The sequence below is a fragment of the Bubalus bubalis genome, chromosome 4, assembly GCF_019923935.1.
Source record: "Bubalus bubalis isolate 160015118507 breed Murrah chromosome 4, NDDB_SH_1, whole genome shotgun sequence".
Taxonomy (NCBI): domain Eukaryota; kingdom Metazoa; phylum Chordata; class Mammalia; order Artiodactyla; family Bovidae; genus Bubalus; species Bubalus bubalis.
Window position 1 is genome coordinate 123417098 of NC_059160.1, and position 23690 is coordinate 123440787.

Consider the following 23690-nt stretch of genomic DNA (forward strand, 5'->3'; position numbering starts at 1 on the left):
GCAGCAATTCACTTAGCCCACAACCGCATCACAAATTCCCTCCTGTCACTACCCCCCTTTATACGGTGGAGGAAAACAGGGGCAGGAAGAGATTAAACCATTCACCCAGGGACACAGAGGTTGTGAGTTGGAATCCATACCAGGCATTTTGATCCCAAAGTCTTCCTCAAAACCTAAGACACAGGGGCTACAAGAATGGTCTACTTGCAGGAGTCTGGTCAGGGGACTTCTGCAAGTAGAACCACAATTCCCGATCTTTTTAGCACCGGGGACTGGTTTTGAGGAAGACACTTTCCCCATGAATCAGGGTCAGGAGGGATAATTTCTGGATGATTCAAGCACATTATATTTCTTATGCACTTCATTGTTATTCAGTTTCTAAGTTGTGCCCAACTCCTTGTGGCCCCATGGACTGCAGCATGCCAGGCTTCTCTGTCCTTCACTGTCTCCCAGAGTTTGCACAAACTCATGGCCATTGAATTGGTGATGCTGTCTAACCATCGCATCCTCTACTGCCTCCTTCTCCTTTTGCCTTCAGTCTTTTCCAGCATCAGGATCTTTTTCAATGAGTCAGCTCTTTGCATTAGGTAGCCAAAGTATTGGAGCTGCAGCATCTTGATTTCCTTTAGGATTAACTGGTTTGATCTCCTTGCTGTCTAAGGGATTCTCGAGTCTTCTCTAGTACCACAGTTCAAAAGCTCGAATTCTTTTGTGCTCAGCCTTCTTTATGGGCTAACTCTCACATCCATCAGTTCAGTTCAGTTCAGTTCAGTCACTCAGTTGTGTCCGACTCTTTACAATCCCATGAATTGCAGCACGCCAGTCCTCCTTGCCCATCACCAACTCCTGGAGTTCACTCAGACTCACGTCCATCAACTCAGTGATGCCATCCAGCCATCTCATCCTCTGTCGTCCCCTTCTCCTCCTGCCCCCAATCCCTCCCAGCATCAGAGTCTTTTCCAATGAGTCAACTCTTTGCATGAGGTGGCCAAAGTACTGGAGTTTCAGCTTTAGCATCATTCCTTCCAAAGAAATCCCAGGGCTGATCTCCTTCAGAATGGACTGGTTGGATCTCCTTGCAGTCCAAGGGACTCTCAAGAGTCTTCTCCAACACCACAGTTCAAAAGCATCAACTCTTCGGCACTCGGCTTTCTTCACAGTCCAAATCTTACATCCATACATGACCACTGGAAAAACCATAGCCTTGACTAGACGGACCTTTGTTGGCAAAGTAATGTCTCTGCTTTTCAATATGCTGTCTAGGTTGGTCATAACTTTCCTTCCAAGAAGTAAGCGTCTTTTAATTTCATGGCTGCAGTCACCATCTGCAGTGATTTTGGAGCCCAGAAAAATCAAGTCTGCCACTGTTTCCACTGTTTCCCCATCTATTTCCCATGAAGTGATGGGACCAGATGCCATGATCTTCGTTTTGTGAATGTTGAGCTTTAAGCCAACTTTTTCACTCTCATCTTTCACCTTCATCAAGAGGCTTTTTAGTTCCTCTTCACTTTCTGCCATAAGGGTGGTGTCATCTGCATATCTGAGGTTATTGATATTTCTCTCGGCAATCTTGATTCCAGCTTGTGCGTCTTTCAGCCCAGCGTTTCTCATGATGTACTCTGCACATAAGTTAAATAAGCAGAGTGACAATATACAGCCTTGACATACTCCTTTTCCTATTTGGAACCAGTCTGTTGTTCCATGTCCAGTTCTAACTGTTGCTTCCGCCCTGCATACAAATTTCTCAAGAGGCAGATCAGGTGGTCTGGTATTCCCATCTCTTTCAGAATTTGCCACAGTTTATTGTGATCCACACAGTCAAAGGCTTTGGCATAGTCAATAAAGCAGAAATAGATGTTTTTCTGGAACTCTTTTGCTTTTTCTATGATCCAGTGGATGTTGGCAATTTGGTCTCTGGTTCCTCTGCCTTTTCTAAAACCAGCTTGAACATCTGGAAGTTCACGGTTCACGTATTGCTAAAGCCTGGCTTGGAGAATTTTGAGCATTACTTTACTAGCATGTGAGATGAGTGCAATTGTGTGGTAGTTTGAGCATTCTTTGGCATTGCCTTTCTTTGGGATTGGAATGAAAACTGACCTTTTCCAGTCCCATGGCCACTGCTGAGTTTTCCAAATTTGCTGGCATATTGAGTGCAGCACTTTCACAGCATCATCTTTCAGGATTTGAAATAGCTCAACTGGAATTCCATCACCTCCACTAGCTTTGTTTGTAGTGATGCTTTCTAAGGCCCACTTGACTTCACATTCCAGGATATCTGGCTCTAGGTGAGTGATCACACCATCGTGATTATCTGGATCATGAAGATCTTTTTTTTACAGTTCTTCTGTGTATTCTTGCCACCTCTTCTTAATATCTTCTGCTTCTGTTAAGTCCATACCATTTCTGTCAGGTCCATACCATTTCTGTCCTTTATTGAGCCCATCTTTGCATGAAATGTTCCCTTGGTATCTCTAATTTTCTTGAAGAGATCTCTAGTCTTTCCCATTCTGTTGTTTTCCTCTATTTCTTTGCATTGATAGCTGAGGAAGGCTTTCTTATCTCTCCTTGCTATTCTTTGGAACTCTGCATTCAAATGGGTATATCTTTCCTTTTCTCCTTTGCTTTTTGCTTCTCTTCTTTTCACAGCTATTTGTAACACCTCCCCAGACAGCCATTTTGCTTTTTTGCATTTCTTTTCCATGGGGATGGTCTTGATCCCTGTCTCCTGTACAATGTCACGAGCCTCAGTCCATAGTTCATCAGGCACTCTATCTATCAGATGTAGTCCCTTAAATCTATTTCTCACTTCCACTGTATAATCATAAGGGATTTGATTTAGGTCATACCTGAATGGTCTAGTGGTTTTCCCCACTTTCTTCAATTTCAGTCTGAATATGGCAATAAGGAGTTCATGATCTGAGCGATAGTCAGCTCCTGGTCTTGTTTTTGTTGACTGTATAGAGCTTCTCCATCTTTGGCTGCAAAGAAAACATCCATACATTACTGGAAAAACCATACCTCTGACTATAGGGACCTTTGGTGGCAAAGTGGTATCTCTGCTTTTTAATAGGTTTGTCATAGATTTTCTTCCAAGGAGCAAACATCTTTTAATTCTGTGGCTTCAGTCACCAGCTGCAGTGATTTTGGAGCTCAAGTAAAGAAAATCTGTCACTGTTTCCACTTTTACCCGTTCTATTTACCATGACATGTTGGGACCAGATACCATGATTGTAGTATTTTTAATCTTGAGTTTCAAACCAGCTTTTTCACTCTCCTCTATCACTTTCATCAAGAGACTCTTTAGTTTCTCTTCACTTTCTGCCATCTGGTATCATCTGCATATTTGAGGTTGTTAATATTTCTCCTGGCAATCTTGATTCCAGCTTGTGATTCATCCAGCCCAGCATTTTGCATGGTGTACTCTGCATATAAGTTAAATAAGCAGGGTGACAATATACAGTCTTGATGTACTCCTTTCCCAATTTTGAACCAGTCAGTTGTCCATGTAGAACTATTATAATTGTTATATGTTATAATTGTTGCTTCTTGACCCTCTTACAGGTTTCTCAGGAGGCAGGCAAGATGGTCTGGTATTCTCATCTCCTTAGAAATTTTTTACAGTTTGTAGTGATCTACACAGCCAAAGGCTTTAGTGTACCTAATGAAGCAGAAGTAGACATTTTTCTGGAATTCCCTTGCTTTTTCTATGATCCAACAAATGCTGGCAATTTGATCTCTGGTTCCTCTGACTTTTCTAAAAACAGCTTGTGCCTCTGGAAGTTTATATTTCACATACTGCTGAAGCCTGGCTTGAAGGATTTTGAGCATAACCTTGCTAGCTCAAGGTTAGCTTGATTGTTAGATGATTATACAGTGGAGGTGATGAATGGATTCAGGGGATTAGACCTGGTAGACAGAGTGCCTAAAGAGCTATGCACAAAGGTTCATAAACTTGTGCGGGAGCCAGTGATCAAAACCATCCCCAAGAAAAAGAAATGCAAGAAGGCAAAGTGGTTGTCTGAGGAGGCTTTACAAATACCTGAAGAAAGAAGAGAAGTGAAAGGCAAGGGATAAAGGAAAAGATATACCCAACTGAATGCAGAGTTCCAGAGAATAGCAAGGAGAGATAAGAAAGCCTTATTAAATGATGCAAAAAAAAAAAAAAAAAACAGAAAAGCAATAGGAATGGGAAAGACTACAAATCTCTTCAAGAAAATTGGAGATATCAAGGCAACATTTCATGGGAGGATGAGCACAATAAAGGATAGAAATGGTATGGACCTAACAGAAGCAGAAGATATTCAGAAGAGGTGACAAGAATACATAGATGAACTATACAAGAAAAGATCTTAATGACCTGAATGTGAAATGAGTGCAATTGTGTGGTAGTTTGAATATTCTTTGGCATCACCCTTCTTTGGGATTATAATGAAAACACCTTTTCCAGTCCTGTGGCCACTGCTGAGTTTTCCAAATTTACTGACATACTGAGTGCAACACTTTAACATCATCATCATTTAGGATTTTAAATAGCTCAGCAGAAATTCCATCACCTCCACTAGCTTTGTTCATAGTAATGAACAAATGGGTCCTAAGACCCATTTGACTTCACATTCTAAGATGTCCCTCTCTAGGTGAGTGACCACACCATTGTGGTTATTCAGGTCATTAAAACCTTTTCTTGTATAGCTCATCTGTGTATTCTTGTCACCTCTTCTGAATATCTTCTGCTTCTATTAGGTCCATACCATTCCTATCCTTTATTGTGCCCATCCTTCCATGAAATGTTCCCTTGATATCTCCAATTTTCTTGAAGAGACCTGTAGTCTTTCCCATTCATATTGTTTTTCTGTTTTTGTTGTTGTTGTTGTTGTTGTTTTGCATTGTTCATTTAAGAAGGCTTTCTTATCTCTCCTTGCTATTCTCTGGAGCTCTGCATTCAGTTGGGTATATCTTTTCCTTTATCCCTGGCCTTTCACTTCTCTTCTTTCTTCAGGTATTTGTAAAGCCTCCTCAGACAACCACTTTGCCTTCTTGCTTTTCTTTTTCTTGGGGATGGTTTTGGTCACTGCCTCTTGTATAAGTCTTTGAACCTTTGTGTATAGTTCTTCAGGCACTCTGTCTACCAGGTCTAATCCCTTGAATCTATTCATCACCTCTGCTGTATAATCATAAGGGATTTGATTTGGATCATATCTGACTGGCCTACTGGTTTTTCCTACTTCCTTCAATTTAAGTCTAAATTTTGCAATAAGGAGTTCATGATCTGAGTGAGCCACAGTCAGCTCCAGGGCTTGTTTTTGCTGACTGTATAGAGCCTTTCCATCTTTGGGTGCAAAGAATGTTATCAATCTGATTTCAGTATTGACCATCTGGTGATGTCCATGTGTAGAGTCATCTCTTGTGTTGTTGGAAGAGGGTGTTTGCTATGACCAGTGTGTTCTCTTGACAAAACTCAGCTAGTCTTTGCCCTGCTTCATTTTTTACTCCAAGGCCAAATTTACCTGTTGTTCCAGGTATTTCTTGACTTCCTACTTTTGTATCCCAATGCCCTGAGATGAAAGGATATCCTTTTTTGTGTATTAGTTCTAGAGGGTCTTGTAGGTCTTCATAGAACCAGTTAACTTCAGCTTCTTTGGCATCAGTAGTTGGGGCATAGACTTGGATTACTGTGGAGTTGAATGGTTTGCCTTGGAAATGAACTGTGATCGTTCTGTCATTTTTGAGATTGCACCTAAGACCTGGATTTCAGACTCTTTAGTTGACTATAAAGTCTACTCCATTTCTTCTATGGGATTCTTGTCCACAGTAGTAGATAATATTCATCTGAATTAAATTCACCCATTCCAGTCCATTTTACTTCACTGATTCCTAAGATGTCAATGTTTACTCTTGCCATCTCCTGTTTGACCACTTCCAATCTCACAAACCTAACATTCCAGGTCCTATGCAATACTGTTCTTTACAGCCCTGGACTTTACATTCACCACCAGACACATCCACAACTGAGCATAGTTTCCTCTTTGGCTTTTTCGCTTCATTCTTTCTGGAGCTATTAGTAATTGCCCTCTGTTCTTCCCCAGTAGCATATTGGACACCTTCTGACTTGGTCAGGGAGCACATCTTCTGGTGGCATATCTTTGCTTTTTCACACTATTCATGGGGTTCTCGAGGGAAGAATACTGAAGTGGGTTGCCATTTCCTCCTCCAGTGGACTGTGTTTTGTCAGAACTCTTCACTATGACTTGTCCATCTTGGGGGGGGGGGGCTTACACAGCATGGCTCATAGCTTCACTGAGTTACAGAAGCCCCTGTGCCACAACAAGGCTGTTATCCAGGCAGGGGCCTGTGCACTTTATTTCTATTATTATTACATCAGCTCCACCTCAAATCGGTCAGCTCAGTTCAGTCGCTCAGATGTGTCCCACTCTTTGTGACCCCATGGACTGCAGCACGCCAGGCTTCCCTGTCCATCACCAACTCCTGGAGCTTGCTCAAACTCATCAAGTCAGTGATGCCACCTCAGATCATCAGGCATTCGATCCCGGAAGTTGGGACCCCTGCTACAGAGCAAATGCCTCTATTTCTACATTTCTTGGGCCTTCTGCTCAATTGTGAACTGCAAGGAGCTGGCACATTCCCAACTAGAATGGGGCATGTGCCTGCGCCTTGTCGGGTGATGGTAGTAGTAGCGGGGTCGTGACTCCAGTCCTTCCAGGCGGGGCCTGCTGGGAGAGAGGCAATTCCCAAAGCAAAATAAAGTGCCGTTGGGAACGATAGCCGATGGCCAACAGCAGGAAGCAGCAGTGCCTGCAACGGCCCCATTATGCGCAGGACCACCCTCACTAGACCGCCAGCCCGAGCCCAGGGCTCTCCATGCAGGCGCTCTCTTAAATCTTGAGCTAGCTCTTGGAGAGTGTATCATTACCCCCACTCCAAAGTGAGGACCCAAAGGCTCCCAAAGAAACCTGGTCACATAAAATGAGGGTTTGAGTTCAGACCCTGACCCCAAAGTCCAGTTCTGGGGTCCCTGGGTGGATACAGCAGGGCTTCCAGCTACATGGCTGGCAGATCCAGGAGCTTAGTCCACTCTCCAGCCTGATTAGTGCAGGGCTGAGCTGTGAGCTGAGCTTCTGGGGAGCAGGGCCCCCATCACTGCCTCTGGTCCGCCACGGCCTCAGTGGCTGGCTCCAGGTTGGGGCGGGGACAATGTCAAACCAGCCATAATGTAGTCACACTACATCCTATCCTGACCCATCTCCCCCATTGTCAGGATTCACATGTTCATAATCTGAAACTCCAGTGAAGAAGGAGCCTTCCATTCCCGGGACCACCTGCATCCCACCCACCCATTATGGAGGCACTTAGGGAGGAAAAGAAAGGAAAGTCTGAGAGTGAAGTGGGGAAGGGGTGGCATGAAAAGTCACAAAAAGAGGGCAGGGTTTGACTGCCAGTGCCCAGGGCCAGATGGGGCTTTGTGCCCTAGAAACAGCAAGTTCAGAGTGGCCACATGGCTGTTTTAATTAAGCCCAGTTGGAGAGGACTGAGACACAAGGAGTAGCTGGGGGCAGCTTGTCAGACGGAATCCACGACAGAATCTCCTCACTGACTGGTCTCTGTGGAGCACTTTCTACGTGGGTGGCCCTCTGCTGCCCACACAGAGTAGCAAAGGACAGGCCTGCGGGGCAGCAGGAGCTGGGCCCGGGGATGCCACGGGGAGCCGATGCATTTCCCAAGGGTTTCCCATCTCACAGAGAGGGAGAAGCACCCCGGAAGGAGTTCCAAGGACACATTCCATATGGGGAGGGAAGCAAACGATCTATAGGGGGCATTTAGGAGCCGTGTCTGGATCCTTGGTGTCTAACTTCCTGCACTTCTACCAGGTAATCCTGATATCAGACAAAAAACACCTAGTTTAAAAGGCAGCAACTTAGGGGCTTCTCCACAGAGACTGTGGCAAACATGAAAATTATCTCTGAGGCTGTGTGAACTAAAAGTATAAATAGGTCCTAGGGGGGTAATTTAGATAATTCATGTCTTAGTCTGTTTGGGCTTCTATAACCATACCATATAATCAAGGCAAACTGGAAGTGGTCAAACAGGAGATGGCAAGAGTGAAAGTCGACGTTTTAGGAATCAGTGAACTAAATGGACTGGTATGAGTGAATTTAACTCAGATGACCATTGTATTGACTACTGTGGGCAGGAACCCCTTAGAAGAAATGGGATAGCCATCATAGTCAACGAAATGGCAAACCATTCAATACCACAGTAATCCAAGTCTATGCCCCGACCAATAATGCTGAAGAAGCTGAAGCTGAATGGTTCTATGAGGACTTACAAGACCTTCCAGAACTAACACCCCAAAAAGATGTCCTTTTCATTATAGGGGACTGGAATGCAAAAGTAAAAAGTCAAGAAACACCTAGAGTAACAGGCAAATTTGGCCTTGGAGTACAGAATGAAGCAGGGCAAAGGCTAATAGGGTTTTGCTAAGAAAATGCACAGGTCATAGCAAACACCCTCTTCCAACAATGCAAGAGAAGACTCTACACATGGACATCACCAGATAGTCAATACTGAAATCAGATTGATTATATTCTTTGCAGCCAAAGATGGAGAAGTCAGCATAAGCAAGACCAGGAGATGACTGTGGCTCAGATCATGAATTTCTTATTGCCAAATTCAGGCTGAAATTGAAGAAAGTAGGGAAAACCATTAGATCATTCAGGTATGACCTAAATCAAATCCCTTATGATTATACAGTGGAAGTGAGAAATAGATTTAAGGGACTAGATCTGATAGACAGAGTGCCTGATGAACTATGGATGGAGGTTCGTGACATTGTACAGGAGGCAGGAATCAAGACCATCCCCAAGAAAAAGAAATGCAAAAAAGCAAAATGGCTGTCTGAGGAGGCCTTACAAATAGCTGTGAAAAGAAGAGAAGCCAAAAGCAAAGGAAAAAAGGAAAGATATACCCATCTGAATGCAGAGTTCCAAAGAATAGCAAGGAGAGATAAGAAAGCCTTCCTCAGTGATCAATGCAAAGAAATAGAGGAAAACAACAGGATGGGAAAGACTAGAGATCTCGTCAAGAAAATTAGAGATACCAAGGGAACATTTCATGCAAAGATGGGCTCGATAAAGGACAGAAATGATATGGACCTAACAGAAGCAGAAGATATTAAGAAGAGGTGGCAAGAATACACAGAAGAACTGTACAAAAAAGATCTTCACGACCCAGATAATCACAATGGTGTGATCACTCACCCAGAGCCAGACATCCTGGAATGTGAAGTTGAGTGGGCCTTAGGAAGCATCACTACAAACAAAGCTAGTGGAGGTGATGGAATTCCAGTTGAGTTATTTCAAATCCTGAAAGATGATGCTGTGAAAGTGCTGCACTCAATATGCCAGCAAATTTGGAAAACTCAGCAGTGGCCACAGGACTGGAAAAGGGCAGTTTTCATTTCAATCCCAAAGAAAGGCAATGCCAAAGAAAGCTCAAACTACTGCACAATTGCACTCATCTCACATGCTAGTAAAGTAATGCTCAAAATTCTCCAAACCAGGCTTCAACAGTACATGAACCATGAACTTCCAGATGTTCAAGCTGATTCTAGAAAAGGCAGAGGAATCAGAGACCAAATTGCCAACATCTGTTGGATATCAAAAAAGCAAGAGAGTTCCAGAAAAACATCTATTTCTGCTTTATTGACTATGTCAAAGCCTTTGACTGTGTGGATCACAATAAACTGTGAAAAATTCTGAAAGAGATGGGAATACCAGACCACCTGATCTGCCTCTTGAGAAATCTATATGCAGGTCAGGAAGCAACAGTTCAAACTGGACATGGAACAACAGACGGGTTCCAAATAGGAAAAGAAGTACATCAAGGCTGTATATTATCACCCTGCTTATTTAACTTATATGCAGAATACATCACGGGAAATGCTGGGCTGGATGAAGCACAAGCTGGAATCAAGATTGCCGAGAGAAATATCAATAACCTCAGATATGCAGATGACACCACCCTTACGGCAGACAGTGAGGAACTAAAGAGCCTCTAGATGAAAGTGAAAAAGGAGAGTGAAAAAGTTGGCTTAAAACTCAACATTCAGAAAACTGAAACCATGGCATCTGGTCCCATCACTTCATGGGAAATAGATGGGGAAACAGGGGAAACTGTGTCAGACTTGATTTTTCTGGGCTCCAAAATCACTGCAGATGGTGACTGCAGCCATGAAATTAAAAGAAGCTTACTCCTTGAAAGGAAAATTATGACCAACCTAGACAGCATATTAAAAAGCAGAGACATTATTTTGCCAACAAAGGTCCATCTAGTCAAGGCTATGGTTTTTCCAGTGGTCATGTATGGATGTGAGAGTTGGACGATAAAGAAAGCTGAGCGCTGAAGAATTGATGCTTTTGAAATGTGGTGTTGGGGAAAACTCTTGAGAGTCCCTTGGAGTGCAAGGAGATTCAACCAGTCCATCCTAAAGGAGATCACTCTGGGGTGTTCACTGGAAGGACTGATGTTGAAGCTAAAACTCCAATAGTTTGGCCACCTGATGCAAAGAGCTGACTCATTTGAAAAGACCCTGATGCTGGGAAAGATTGAAGGCAGGAGAAGGGGACGATAGAGGATGAGATGGTTGGATGGCATCAGCAACTCAATGGGCATGAGTTTGAGTGAACTCCAAGAGTTAGTGATGGACAGGGAGGCTTGGCATGCTGCAGTCCATGGGGTCACAAAGAGTCGGACACGACTGACCAACTGAACTGAACTGAACCATACCACAGACTAGGTGGCTTAAACAACAGAGATTCATCTCTCACAGTTCTGAAGCCTGGACCTTATTGAGTCTTTATATGTTCTTTCCTCAGTGCATGTGGGAGGAGAGAGTAAGATCTTTTCTTTTAAGGATACTAATCTCATCATGAGGGCTCCACCCTCAAAACCTAATCACATTCCAAAGTTCCCATCTCCTAATACCTCCATACCAGAGGTCAAGGCCTCCATATATGGATTTTTGGGAGACATAAACATTCAGTCCATAACCACCCATATATGATAGACCCAGATCAAACAATGAAGAGGACTTTGGGGGACTTCCTTGGTGATCCAGCGGTTAAGAATCCACCTGCCAATGCAGGGGACATGGGTTCAATCCCTGGTCCGGGAGGATCCCACATGCTGTGGAACAACTCAACCCATGTACCACCACTACTGAACCCACCCTGTTCCATCTACTGAAGCCTGAGCACCTAGAGTCCATGCTCCACAACAAGAGAAGCCCCCGCAGTGAGAAGCCTGCTCACCACAACCAGAGAGCAGCCCCCACTTCCGCAACTAGAGAAAAGCCTGTGCAGCAATGAAGACCCAGTACAGCCAAAAATAGATAGATAAATAAATTCTTTCTAATTTACAGGTTTCTTTTGCTTAAGAAAGTAATAGCATGAGTAATCTAAAAGGATTGTTATCGTTATTAATTAGGATGATTAAATATTTTAAACAGTGATATTATTAATAAAGTTACCATGAAAACAATAGTTAAATTATTTTACAATTTGCACTTTCAAAGGAATACAAACAGTTGTTATTATTTTAAAAGAACGGATGTAAGTTTAAAAAATTAGAAAAATTTGCACAAAAAATTAGACTGTTTAAATCGGTTCAGCACTTCTCACAACCCAGAAATCAAACTGAAAGCATCCTGTTAGATAAGTATCATTGCATTATTATCTCCCAAACATTCACTAAAGAATAACATTTAAAATGTCCTGTTTTGGTGTGATCAGGTTTAAAAAGTAGCAAAAGAGGATCTGGGGAAAGCTCAAGTTATATTTCCAAGTATAATAGTGCAAACTCATATGAGGAGAGGACCCTGTATAACAGAGAGATGAAGAATCTTTCTGAGACACACAGCTAACAGATGACAGAGCCAAGATTTGGCTATATGCCCCAGAGTCCTCTTGCTTAATGCATTGCAGCAGTCGCTCAGTCGTGTCTGACTCTTTGTGACCTCATGGACTGTAGCGCTCCAGGCTTTTCTGATCATGGAATTCTCCAGGCAAGAATCTTGGAGTGGGTAGACATTTCCTTCTCCAGGGGATCTTTCCAACCCAGGGATTGAACCTAGGTCTCCTAGGTCTCCTGGGCAGATTCTTTACCATCCTAGCCACCAGGGAAACCAGCTTAATGCATTATGAGGCCCTATAACACCATCTAGAAGGAGGCGGGGGTAGAGGCAGAAAACTACACCGTTCATCTAGAAGCTACTCCTTCAGGCTGCAGGCAAAGACATGATGCTAGGCCAGGAAGCAGGTGGTTTGGCCCTGTTGGAAATACTGACATTTTTAAGCTGTCTAAACTCAGAGACTCTATAGCAAAGTAATTCTAACCTTTAAGAAATAGGAAGGCATAAAATACAATGTTTGATTCAAGTTAAAAATCTGTTCAGTCATTTAAAAATATTTATCTTCTGTCTGGATATTTCCTTTCTTTCCAAGAGTATAGTATGGTCACAGAGACTGAACAACGCATTCTCATTTCACAGATGGCAGGGTCTTCCTCTGACCATGGAGTTCAGGATACTGGAGCAGATTGCCCTTCTGTTCTCCAGGGAATCTTCCCGACCCAGGGATCAAATCTGGGTCTCCTGCATTGCAGACAGATTCTTCACCATCTGAGCCACCAGGGAAGCCCTTCTCTAGGACCAGAAGAACACAGTTTTCCATGTCCCCTGCTGGCCCCCCTAGACAGTCCTTGTGGAAAAGAGGAAGAGCATGTCTCAGAAAATTGCAGCCAAATACAATATGCTGTGAGCCTGTAACATGTTGTCAATATGTAATTTGCCCCTTGAGAAATGGTTTCCACCTTTGCCACCCAATCCCTGGCTCCTTTTCCAGTAGAACAACCATGGCCAGTTTCCACAGTGCTGTCACCTGGGCAAGGAGAGCTGACTTGCGGCCCCACCACATGGGAAGGAACTGGGGTCAAGAAAGGAATTAATACAAGTGTGTGCTTGTTGGGTCAGGACATCCTTCAAGGGAGACCAGCTCTCACATGGGAGCCCAGGCTCTTCCATCAGGCTTTTGCTGCACCCTGCTGGGCTGGGGTCACAGGCAAGTCTGATGAGCCTGGAGCAGTGTCTAGTGAGCTGTGAGTTCATTCCCCTTTCAGCTGGGTGTCTGCCTAAGGCCACTGGAACCTTTCAAAAATCACTTGTTCTGGGCTCATTGCCAAGCTCCAGGATCTATTTGTCAAGTGGGATGTAGGTCGAGAGCAGGGCTGGGCTGCAGGGAGGCCGGGGCTGGTGGGGGCAGAGCCATGCTGGCTCCAGTTTCCCAGGTGGAAGGAGGGGGACACTCACTAATGCGGCTTCTTGTGGACAAGTGTGCTGCCTGTGGATCCACAGGGATCTGTCTTGGTTAGCATCCGCTTCTAGTGGAGCAATTGCTTTGCTTTCTATTCAGCCAGTGAGTGGTTTTTGAGCCCCTTTTTTGTGCCTGGCTAGAAAGACAAAGTCCCCACCATGAAGGAGTGCATATGTTCCCAGGAATGGGCCTCTCCTTGAAGAGAAAAGGGGTGCAGCCTCCGAGGGCCCTCTTCTTGCATTGAGTGTGGTAGGGAGGGAGGCACCCCTTTTCTGAACACAGATGATGAGTCTGAGTGACGCTGACCTCTCCAGCTCCTCCTGAGTGAAGTTATCAGACACAGGCTGAGCTGCTAAGGATGAGTGCATAGATCTGTGCTGCCCAGGACAGCAGCCACTGGCCACACATGGCGGCTGAAAACGAAGTAAAATTTCAAGGGCTCAGAGCCACCCATACTGGTGGCAGCTGTATGAGAGAGAAGATGCAGAACACTCAGCTATTCTTGCGATTTCTATTGGCTAGTCTTCCTGCATAGATAATTGCAACAGAATTGTCCATAGTGGGTAAGCATAAAGGGAAGGGCTTACACCAGCTGAAGTGTGTGGGGTGTGGGGAGTGGAATTAGGAAGCCATTGGAGGCAGGAAGAGCTTCTCTAGGAGCCACCTCTCAGCTGAGCCACACCCGAGGTTCCCAGCCACCTCCCAGAGCAGGACACAGCCCAGACCTCACCTTGATCATTGGTGACCCTGGTCACCTTCCATGTTCCCACATCTTCTCATCCACTCTGTGGCTATATTTGTACCATCCAATGGATCTCAAAGTGCATCAGTCATCCCTGGATAACTTGTTAAAAGAAAGATTCCTGGGCTTCACCCCCAGGTTCTGAGCAGTAAGACTGGGGTGAGGCCAGAGAATTTGGATTTCTAGCAAATTCCTGGGTGATGCTGATGTTGAGGGTCCAGGAACCACACTTGGAACACCATGGATATGGTCCAAAGAACCACATTCATTGACCCATTCATTCCACAAATATCTACACTGTTTAATTCTGCCTTGTGCCTGGTGCTCTTTCTGGATGTGAGCAACCAGAGAACTTACATTCTTGGGAGGAGAGACGCACAGCAAACAAACCTGTGTTGGGTGGTAATGAACATTGTGAAGAAGCATAAAGCAGGGCAAGGGGAGAGGCCTCTCAGACAGATCATATTTGAGCAGAGACCTAAAGACAGTGGATATCCGGTATGACCCGGCTTTTCTGGCACCATTTTTTCCTCTGCCCTCAGCTTTTTAATTTGAAACATGAGAGTACCGTTAAAAATCAAGGGCATCAGGAGATTTCCCTGGCGGTCCAGTGGCTAAGACTCCACACTTCCACTGTAGGGGATATGGGTTCAATCCTTGGTTGGGAAACTAAGATCCCACAGGCTGCAGAGCATGATCAAAATATAGATAAATAAAATTTAAAAACAAAGGGCATCAGTCTATTCAATAGTGAAGTTTTGAAGACAGATTCGATTGTGTGGGCATATGTTTCATTGAAAAGAAGCCTGAGGCTTAAGGCCGTAGATTTGAAACCAGCCTGCAGCTCTGCCTTTGGGTCCCAGCAACTGAGCAGAGTTAGGAGTGTCGATTGCCAAAGAGGCCACCACCATCCCTTCTACATGGTGACTTGGGACCCTCCATCCACTTGGCTCAAGCTCATTTCCAGGTCTCTTTCCCACCCATCCCACTTAGACCAAAACAGAACTGTGTACAAATGAGGTGGGCAGAGTGTGGCCTGGCACCTGGGGTGTCCACACATTGGCGTCTGAGTGTCCTACTCATGGGGGTAGAGCTGCTGTGGGAGGGGCGGGGGCCAGACCCGGTCAGGTCTATACTTGCTTCTTGTTCTGGGTCCTGTCAGCCCCAACCAATTGGCTGAATGCTTCTTACTTCTATCCAGCTTTGGAGGGCAGACAGAAGAGAGCAGGTCAGCCAACACTTTATCAGCCATTGCTGGAAAGACAAGCCCATGCTGCAATGACCGGGCTCCCTCCATAGAGGAAAGCTCTTGGTTATACCCTGTTATAAACACAGCTTTCAGAGCAAAGGGCAGACCAAATGCCTTTAACACCTGATTTTCCTTTTCAACCTGTAATATCTTTTAGGCCCAGCTGTCTCAGGCGTTAAATGGAGTTTCCGATAAGGCAAAAGAAGCAAAGGAGTTTCTGGTTCAGCTGAAGAACATTCTGCAGCAGATCCAGGTGAGCCCAGACCCCACCCCTCCGCAGAAGGGATGTGAGACACGGATGAGGAAAAGGAAGGCGCCTGGCAGCACTTCTCAGTGTTGAACACGGGGAGGCCCAACTCCTCCACTGCCCCGCCTCAGATGTTGCAGACACTACACACGCAACCCATTGGCAGCCATCTGGTAGGAAGGGGATTTCACTTGAACTCAGAAAGAATCATAAAAGAGAACCAGGCAGAAATAATGCAGGGCCATACAGTGCTACCAGTGTCTGTATACAGTGCTTTCATACCAAATGCATCATAATAGAAAAGCATCAGTTACTAAATAAATGTATTTACTGAGCACCCACGCTGTGTCACGTACAAGCCCGACACTGATCGATAAGTTGCAGTCTGTGCCCCGGGGCGCTCTGTCTGTCAGGGAAAGAGTGTATAAATGCATGCAGGGAGGAACTTTCACACAGATCACGAACTTCCTGGTGTCTGGGTGGAAAAGGGGGACTGAGGGCACTGAACTCTAAACCAGCCGATAGAAACCACCCTTCCTAATAAGCTAAAGCACAGAGTTCAGCCACCAGGCATTTCCTTCCCTGTTTCTGATGTTTCAGAACACCAGCTATTTGGTGGGGTTGCTATAGCAAAGCACCATAGACTGAGTGGCTTCAACCCCAGTAACCTATTTTCTCACAGTTATGGAGGCTAGTAGTTGAAGATCGAAGCGTGGGCAGGGGTGGTTCCTCCTGAGGGCTCTCTCCTGGGCTGGCAGACAGCCACCGCCTCCCTGCGTCCTCAGGGGGCCCTCCCTCTGTGCCTGTCTGTGTCCTGACCACCTCTTCTAAGGACACACACAGTCATGTTGGATCAGAGCCCAGCCTAAGGACCTCGTTTAAGTTACTTCTTTCAAGGCCGTTTCTCCAAACACAGTCTTGAGGTCATGGGGGTTCGGACTTCATCATAGAAGCTCGGGGCAGGGGTGGGAGAAAACACATTAGCCCATGACACGAGGTCTGAATCCAGGTTGGTCTGAGAGGTGTTAAAGGATTCTTTTTCACAACTGAGAAAGACAGATCCTACAGCCAGACCACCGGGTTTTGTTTGTTTTACTGTTTTCTGATTATGAAAAGTAAAAATATGTTCTAGAAACTGTGAAAAGTAGAAAATAGCAGACAAAAGTAACAGAAGTTCACCAATATCTCACCCCTTTAAGTGGCCATCCCACTATTTTGACATGCTCTTCCATTAGTTTACACACACACACACACACACAGTATGCAATTATGCTGCGCACACTTGTAGCTGCGTTTTTTTTTAAAGTCTCTCATGAGTGTTTCCCATGACACTGAAAACCCTCACAAACCCACACAGCTCAGGTGATGTTGAATATTCATTCCATCCTCCGATGTGCTGAGACTCACATGCACGGTCTCCAATCTGGAAGCGGGACCACTCTCTCTGGGGCCCACTTGCTGACATGGCCGTGTCTCTAGCACCAGCCACGTCTCTGTGTGTCTCCTCCCTAAAGCTCTCTGCGTCCCACAGGAGAATGGCCTGGACTACGAGGCCTGCCTGGTGGCTCAGTGTGATGCGCTGGTCGATGCTCTGACCCGGCAGAAAGCCAAGCTGCTCACCAAGGTCACCAAAGAGAGGGAGCATAAGCTGAAGGTGGGTGCCCGGGCAGCCAGCGCGCCCAGTCCCATCCCCCTCCCTGCCTAGGGTGGGGGAACACGCAGTGTAGACACAGGGTCAGTGTTAGTTGAGGGTATGAATGAGTGAACGAGTGAGGGGAGGAAGCACTGAGTAGGTTCCCTGGGACCTATGTACCCTCGTGCCACTTTGCCTGTAGTAATCGCCATGCCTACTCTCCCTCCAAAGTGGGGACCAGACCCCTGAATCCTGCTGCTTTCAGTCAGAAGCCCCGCTCTCCCATCGGCCAGGCCCCTGCTTTCTGTGGAAGACACACTCCCTGCTCCCATCTTGCAGAGCGGAGACGGCCTCGTTGGATGACGAGGGCTGGGCTCAGGACCCCGGCTCGGCCCATCCATCAGGTTCTCTGGCGTCTGGTGCTCGCGTGGTCAGCACGGTGGCCAGTGACCACCGTGGAAAGGCAAGACTTCCCTCACTTACACCGGGCCCCCGGCCCAGGCAGCTGCCCCGTGAACACCCTGCCTTAATGAAAACTACTCACTTCATGGTCTGGGCTCGATCTATTTCATAGACATTTCCCAACTGAACCAGAAATATTACTGAAGGGCGAGAAGGAATGTGTGTTGGGGGTGGTCCATGGGTTTACATGCAAAGCAGTTGAGCCCTTCAAGTGATCACCCAGCAAGCGAGAGTAGGGGGCATGGGCTGGTCACTTGGGAGGGTTCAGATTGTGTGCGTTCTCTGCTTTTTATCCAGAGTTCAGGAAGTGTGCTCTGTTGGGTGTGGCAGGCCTGCTTGTGGGGCAATGTGTCCAATTACTCCCCTGTAATGAGGGCACGTGGAGCTCAGGAACAGAGCAGCGGCAGGAGAGGGTACAAGGGAGTCGAGAACAGTGTTGCTTCCTGCTGCAGCTGAGCTGTTCTTCATCCATGAGACAGTTACCAGGGGTTCTTTTCATGGCAGATGGTTTGGGACCAGATCAATCACTGCACACTGAAGCTGCGCCAGTCCACTGGGCTGATGGAGTACTGCCTGGAGGTGATCAAGGAGAACGACCCCGCCGGGTTCCTGCAGGTGAGCAGGCTGGCAGTCCTTCTTCCAACTCCATGGCCATGTCCCAAACCAGCCAAGGTTCTAGGAAAGTCCCTCCCTGTGGCTTGGAGTTGAGCAGATTCTCCTGTGCTCAGTGGTTCCAGAATACCTGAAATCTCATCTTGGCTGTTCTCACAAGCTCTGACCTCGCTCTGGGTCATCATTAAATGAGGAGGTCAAACATCACAGTCTCTAGGCCTGCAATGCCACGCTCTCGTGGCTCGACTTCCTAGAACACCAGTGCAACATTTTCCCCACAGATGAAAGAAGACAGTCTGCCAGTCAAGCTGGAAAGATTGCACTGGAAGAAGTGAGTTAGCAGAATCCACATGACCCCCAGTGGGCAGAGTCCCACAGGTCTAGACAGAATACTGCAGCCCAGAAAGCCCGGGCTGCCTTGCTGGGCAACCCCCAGCAGCTAGGCTAATCCGGGTCACGAGCATCTCTTGGGAACACTTCTGTGACTCAAATGAAAGCCCAGTCCTCCGTCTGTGGGGAAAATGATGAATCTCCTTGATTGGTCCCCAGGAAGGGTGCATGGGCATCATAGCTCTACAGGGACATGTGCAAATGTTCTGAATGAGCAAGACTTTCTCCAGCAGAGAACAGAGCTGTGGGTTTGATAAAGTGAGAGTTTGGAGCAGAAGCTGCAGAATAACATGGGGGAAAGACAGTGGGAGGAAGGAAGCAGCCCAGTCTTGGGGTGAAGGAGATGCTTTCACATGCTAGGACAAACCACTAGTGAGTTTCACTTTGCAAAGTGCGGGATCTAGCAAAAGAAGTATATGCAGAGTGTTTCTGTATATTTTAAAAGTATCGTTTGCTTCCAAACAAACTTAGTTACTAAACAGAAAGAGACTCACAGAAAATGAACCAGTGGTTGCTGAGGGGAATGGATAGGTAGGGAATTTGGCAGGTTCATGGACACACTGTTATATACAAAATGGGTAACCAACAAGGATCTTCTGTGGAGCACAGGGAACTCTGCTCAGTGTTATGTGGCAGCCTGTTTGGGAGGGGGGGTTTCTGGAAGAATGGATACACGTGTATGTCTGGCCGAGTCCCTTGGCTGTTCACTTGAAACCATCACAACATTGTTAATAGGCCATCCCCCAATAGAAAATAAGAAGTTCAAAAAAATAAATAAAAAGTATCATTTGCTTTACAAAAGGGTTTAGCCTAAAACAGCAAGTGCTTCTTTACATGGAACATGCCTGACCTATGCAGATGATTTAAACAATATAATGCATTTTTATTTACCCCCATACCAGCATAGGTCCTGACATCTCTGCCAGGGCTTGAGAGGGCATGCTTAACACAGCCACCCCCTGAGCCCATGGAGATGAAGCCCCTACCCTTTCCTCACCACCTGCTGTGTTATTTTTCCTTTGCATGTGGACACCCTAAACTCTGTGCTTCCTTTAAGATCTCGGACGCCCTGATCAAGCGTGTCCAGGTGTCTCAAGAGCAGTGGGTCAAAGGCGCCCTGGAGCCCAAAGTGTCCGCGGAGTTTGAGCTGACCTTGGACAGCGAGCCGCTGCTGCAGGCCATCCACCAGCTGGACTTCATTCAGATGAAATGTAGGGGTGAGCCGTGGTTGGCCCAGTTCAGTTGTTGCTTCTTCTGGAAGAGGCATCATTCTGCAGGGCAGCTCGTGCATCGGCAGACTTGTGACCCTGGTGTGACCCAGATGGGGAGGGAGGGACTTCTGCAGCACAGACCTGGGTTCAGGTCCCAGTTCAGTGTCCTCGAGCTGGTGACCTCTGCGGGTAGCCCCCAGCCTGAGCCAGTTTTCGCATGTATGAAAGAGGATCGTTTGTTCGTTCAGAGATACCTATTGAGTGTTTATCGCCTGCCAGGCACCATCCTCGGTGTTCGGGACACAGCCGTGAACAAGTCCACAGACTCCCTCACAAGACTGAGCTGGCATCTAGAGAAGGAAATGATACAACAGATAGTATAATATACCCTGATGGTGGCGGGTGTGACCGACAAGGTGCTTTTTGAGAAGAGAAAGTGTTAGTTGATCAGTCATGTCTGACCCTTTCTGACCCCATGGACTGTAGCTCACCAGGCTCTTCTGTCCATGGAATTCTCCAGGCAAGAATACTGGAGTGCGTAACCATTCCCTTCTCCAGGAGATCTTTTCAATTAGGGATCAAACCTGAGTCTCCTGCATTACAAGCTGATTCTTAACCATCTGAGCCACCAGGGAAGCCATTTTTTGAGAAGAAGGCATTAGTATGGGGGTAGTGTTTCGAGGTGAGAAGGAAAGAGATGCAGTATAAAGGAAGGAGGTTCCAGGCGGCAGAGGGCAGGTATAAGTTTGCTGTGTTCCAAGCAGAGCGAGGTCGGAGGTGACAGCAGCGTGGAGAAGGTGGTGGGTGGGAGAGGTGAGTTCAGAGAGCCGGGGGGGCACAGGCTATGGGTTAAGAAAAGTTTGCATAACTTTCCCCAGGTTACAAAATTAGCATGTGAGGTCACCCTGCCTCTCCAGAGACATTAAGGGTACATTCAGGAGAAGGCGATGGCACCCCACTCCAGTACTCTTCCCTGGAAAATCTCATGGACGGAGGAGCCTGGTAGGCTGCAGTCCAAGGGGTCGCTGAGGGTTGGACACGACAGAGCGACTTCACTTTCACTTTTCACTTTCATGCATTGGAGAAGGAAATGGCAACCCACTCCAGTGTTCTTGCCTGGAGCATCCCAGGGACAGGGGAGCCTGGTGGACTGCCGACTATGGGGTCGCACAGAGACACAACTGAAGCGACTTAGCAGCAGCAGCAGCAGCAGGAGTGGAGGGAATAAAACTCTTTGGGGGTTTGTTTTTTTAATCAATGTATCAAAGAGCTGAGCACCACAGTTCAGAAGCTGTGAACTCAGGAAAATGCTCACTTGCAAAGTGTGTGGCCATTTTTAAACCGAAGACACCCAGTCTCTGCGCTCACTCCCACACTCAGTTTGCACCTGAGGTAAGGTTTGGAAATGCCATCTGCCCCAGGTGTGAATGAGGCGTGGTTCTGGGAACAGAATAAGCCTGGCAGAAGTTGGGGCTCTGGAAGGTGGGGGTGCTGAAAGAGGCCGCTTGGAGCTGCTCCTTACAGGGTGGGGTGGTGGAATTCACAGAGGAAGTGGAAAAGCGAGAAGCAGTGCCCGGGGATGCAGAGAGGACTTCTTCCACACTGATAACCCAGGGTCCTGGGGCCAGTCTGCATGGAGCCAGCCCTGAGACGACATCCATAACAGACAGTGCTCACACCCCACTAAACTGTCCACCAAAGGTGGAAGATGGTGCCCTAACATCTGGACCCAAATGGAAATCTGTAGTTTTTACAAAAACTCATGTTGCAGTGTTCCCTTTGAAAAATGTCAGCATGGACTATGCATGCATGCATGCTAAATAGCTTCAGTTGTGTCCACCTCTTTGCAACCCTATGGACCATAGCCCACCAGGCTCCTCTGTCCATAGGATTCTCCAGGCAAGAATACTAAAGTGGGTTGCCGTGCCCCCTTCTAGGGGAACTTCCCAACCCAGGGATAGAACCCAAGTCCCTTATGTCTCCTGCATTGGCAGGCAAGTTCTTTATCATTAACGTCACCTGGGAAGCCCCAGCATAGACTATATTTCTAAAATCTCTCGAGCCTGAAGACAACTAGAGAATAAAAAGATACTTCCAAGCTCACCTTGATAGAACTGATGATACACTTGACTTGAATCCCTAATTCCATGGGTAGACTGTCCCATACTCTAAGATTGCCTCACCTTCCAGGATCTAGTTCCCTAAGCCTTTAAAACACTCCCAGACAAAGGTTTCAATGTATCTCTGTGTTTTGCCTGTCCCCCACCCGCAACCACAACTTCATGGGCCCCAGGTGTGAGCTGCACATGACTCCATGCAGAGGGTCTAGAGAGGCCTTGCCGCACTGGGAGGCACAGGCGGTCAGGCTCTGCTGCAAGTCCTAGGGAGCCGCTCGTGGGGCAGAATCAAAACCAGTGATGCTCAGTGGGTCGGTGGGGAGAGGACACCTTGTCCTCAGGGCTCCAGACTCAGAGGGGTGGCGGCAACTGCCACGTCTCTGCGTCTCTCCCGGCCTCAAATCCCAGGACCCCCTTCCAGGCTAGGAGGTCCACGGAGTGTGCATACAAGTAGCAGGGAGTGGCGCAGGTGGTCGCCTTCCCTCTGGGGTGGGCCGGGCCCGCAGCTTGTCCCTGCGCCCTGCAGGGCGTGCACACTGAAGCCCGCCTGTCCCGTCACAGTGCCGCCTGTGCCCCTGTTGCAGCTGGAGAAGTGCTGCACCCGGAACAACAGCGTCACGCTGGCCTGGAGGACACCGCCCTTCACCCACAGTCCTGTGGATGGCTACATCCTGGAGCTAGACGATGGCGACGGGGGGCAATTCCGGGTGAGGTCTGCTGCGGGGGATGGGGGGCAAGGCTCGCACTGTCCCAGCCTCTGGGCCACTCCGTGTGGCTGCCCCTAACTCTGATGCCACTAACGGGGGTGTCAGCCCCAAGAACGCAGGACTGGCAGGCCTGGGCTCATGGGACACGCAGGGGGTTTCTCTACCGAGAGCTAGGTCTGGGCAGGCAGAGAAAGTTCAGGATGGCTTTTCTGTGAAGACTGACGCAGGTTGGAGGCCAAGGCAGAGCTCAGAAAAGGTGTCCCCCACACAGACCTGCTTCCCAGCTGACCCAGCAGTATCTAGTCAACGCCCTCCCACACATCCCCCCCAAGCAGCCTCCTACTCCCTCAATGTTCCCACACAACTGCCCTGCCCCGTTCACTAATTAGCTCATCTGGCAAGGTGATCTGCATGGGAAGACACATCAAAAACGGTTGTAGGGTTTGGGTGATGATCTACCTTCAGGTCCCCAGTGATGATATACATGGGGAGAGTAAAAACCCTTAGTGAGTCAGAAATGTATCTTCCAGTCTCACCCTGTGGTGGGAACCCTGACAGCTCCCCACCCCATCCCCCCAACAGAGCTCTACTGAGACATCACAGTGGAGTTCAGACTCCTGTCCAGTAATTTTGTTGACAATGAACTCCAGGAAGCACAAACTCTGGCTCTTCTTAGAGCTTCACCTTTCTGTCCCCAAGAGACTAAATAAAGACTCATTCTATCAAACCAGAGCAATCATAACAATTCTCATACTTCTTCTCCTAGAACTGGTACCCATTCAAGGAATCTTACCAGAGTCAGTGTTCCTTTTGTTTTCCTCAACGGGATTTACGCCTAAGTCTTCATTTTTTTGTTTTGTGAATGCCAAAGTTGTAGTACTCCATGAGGGAAAATTGAGTCCCTGGGAATATGGGCTCTTTAGGGAAGAGAGAAGCTG

At 47.1% G+C, this 23690-nt stretch overlaps 1 protein-coding gene across 2 annotated transcripts in view; it reads left to right on the plus strand.

Moving 5' to 3' along the window:
• Positions 1 to 23690, plus strand: part of TRIM67 (tripartite motif containing 67) — a 61485-nt gene that overhangs the window by 23167 nt on the left and 14628 nt on the right. Inside the window, exons 2-6 of one of the 2 annotated variants that reach the window (XM_025284492.2) lie at positions 15531 to 15626; positions 17152 to 17274; positions 18220 to 18330; positions 19775 to 19934; positions 22607 to 22752. In XM_025284492.2, the coding sequence (XP_025140277.2) occupies positions 15531 to 15626; positions 17152 to 17274; positions 18220 to 18330; positions 19775 to 19934; positions 22607 to 22752 (636 nt within the window). The remainder of the gene's footprint in view (positions 1 to 15530; positions 15627 to 17151; positions 17275 to 18219; positions 18331 to 19774; positions 19935 to 22606; positions 22753 to 23690) is intronic. The other variant, XM_044942005.1, reaches the window with a different exon arrangement.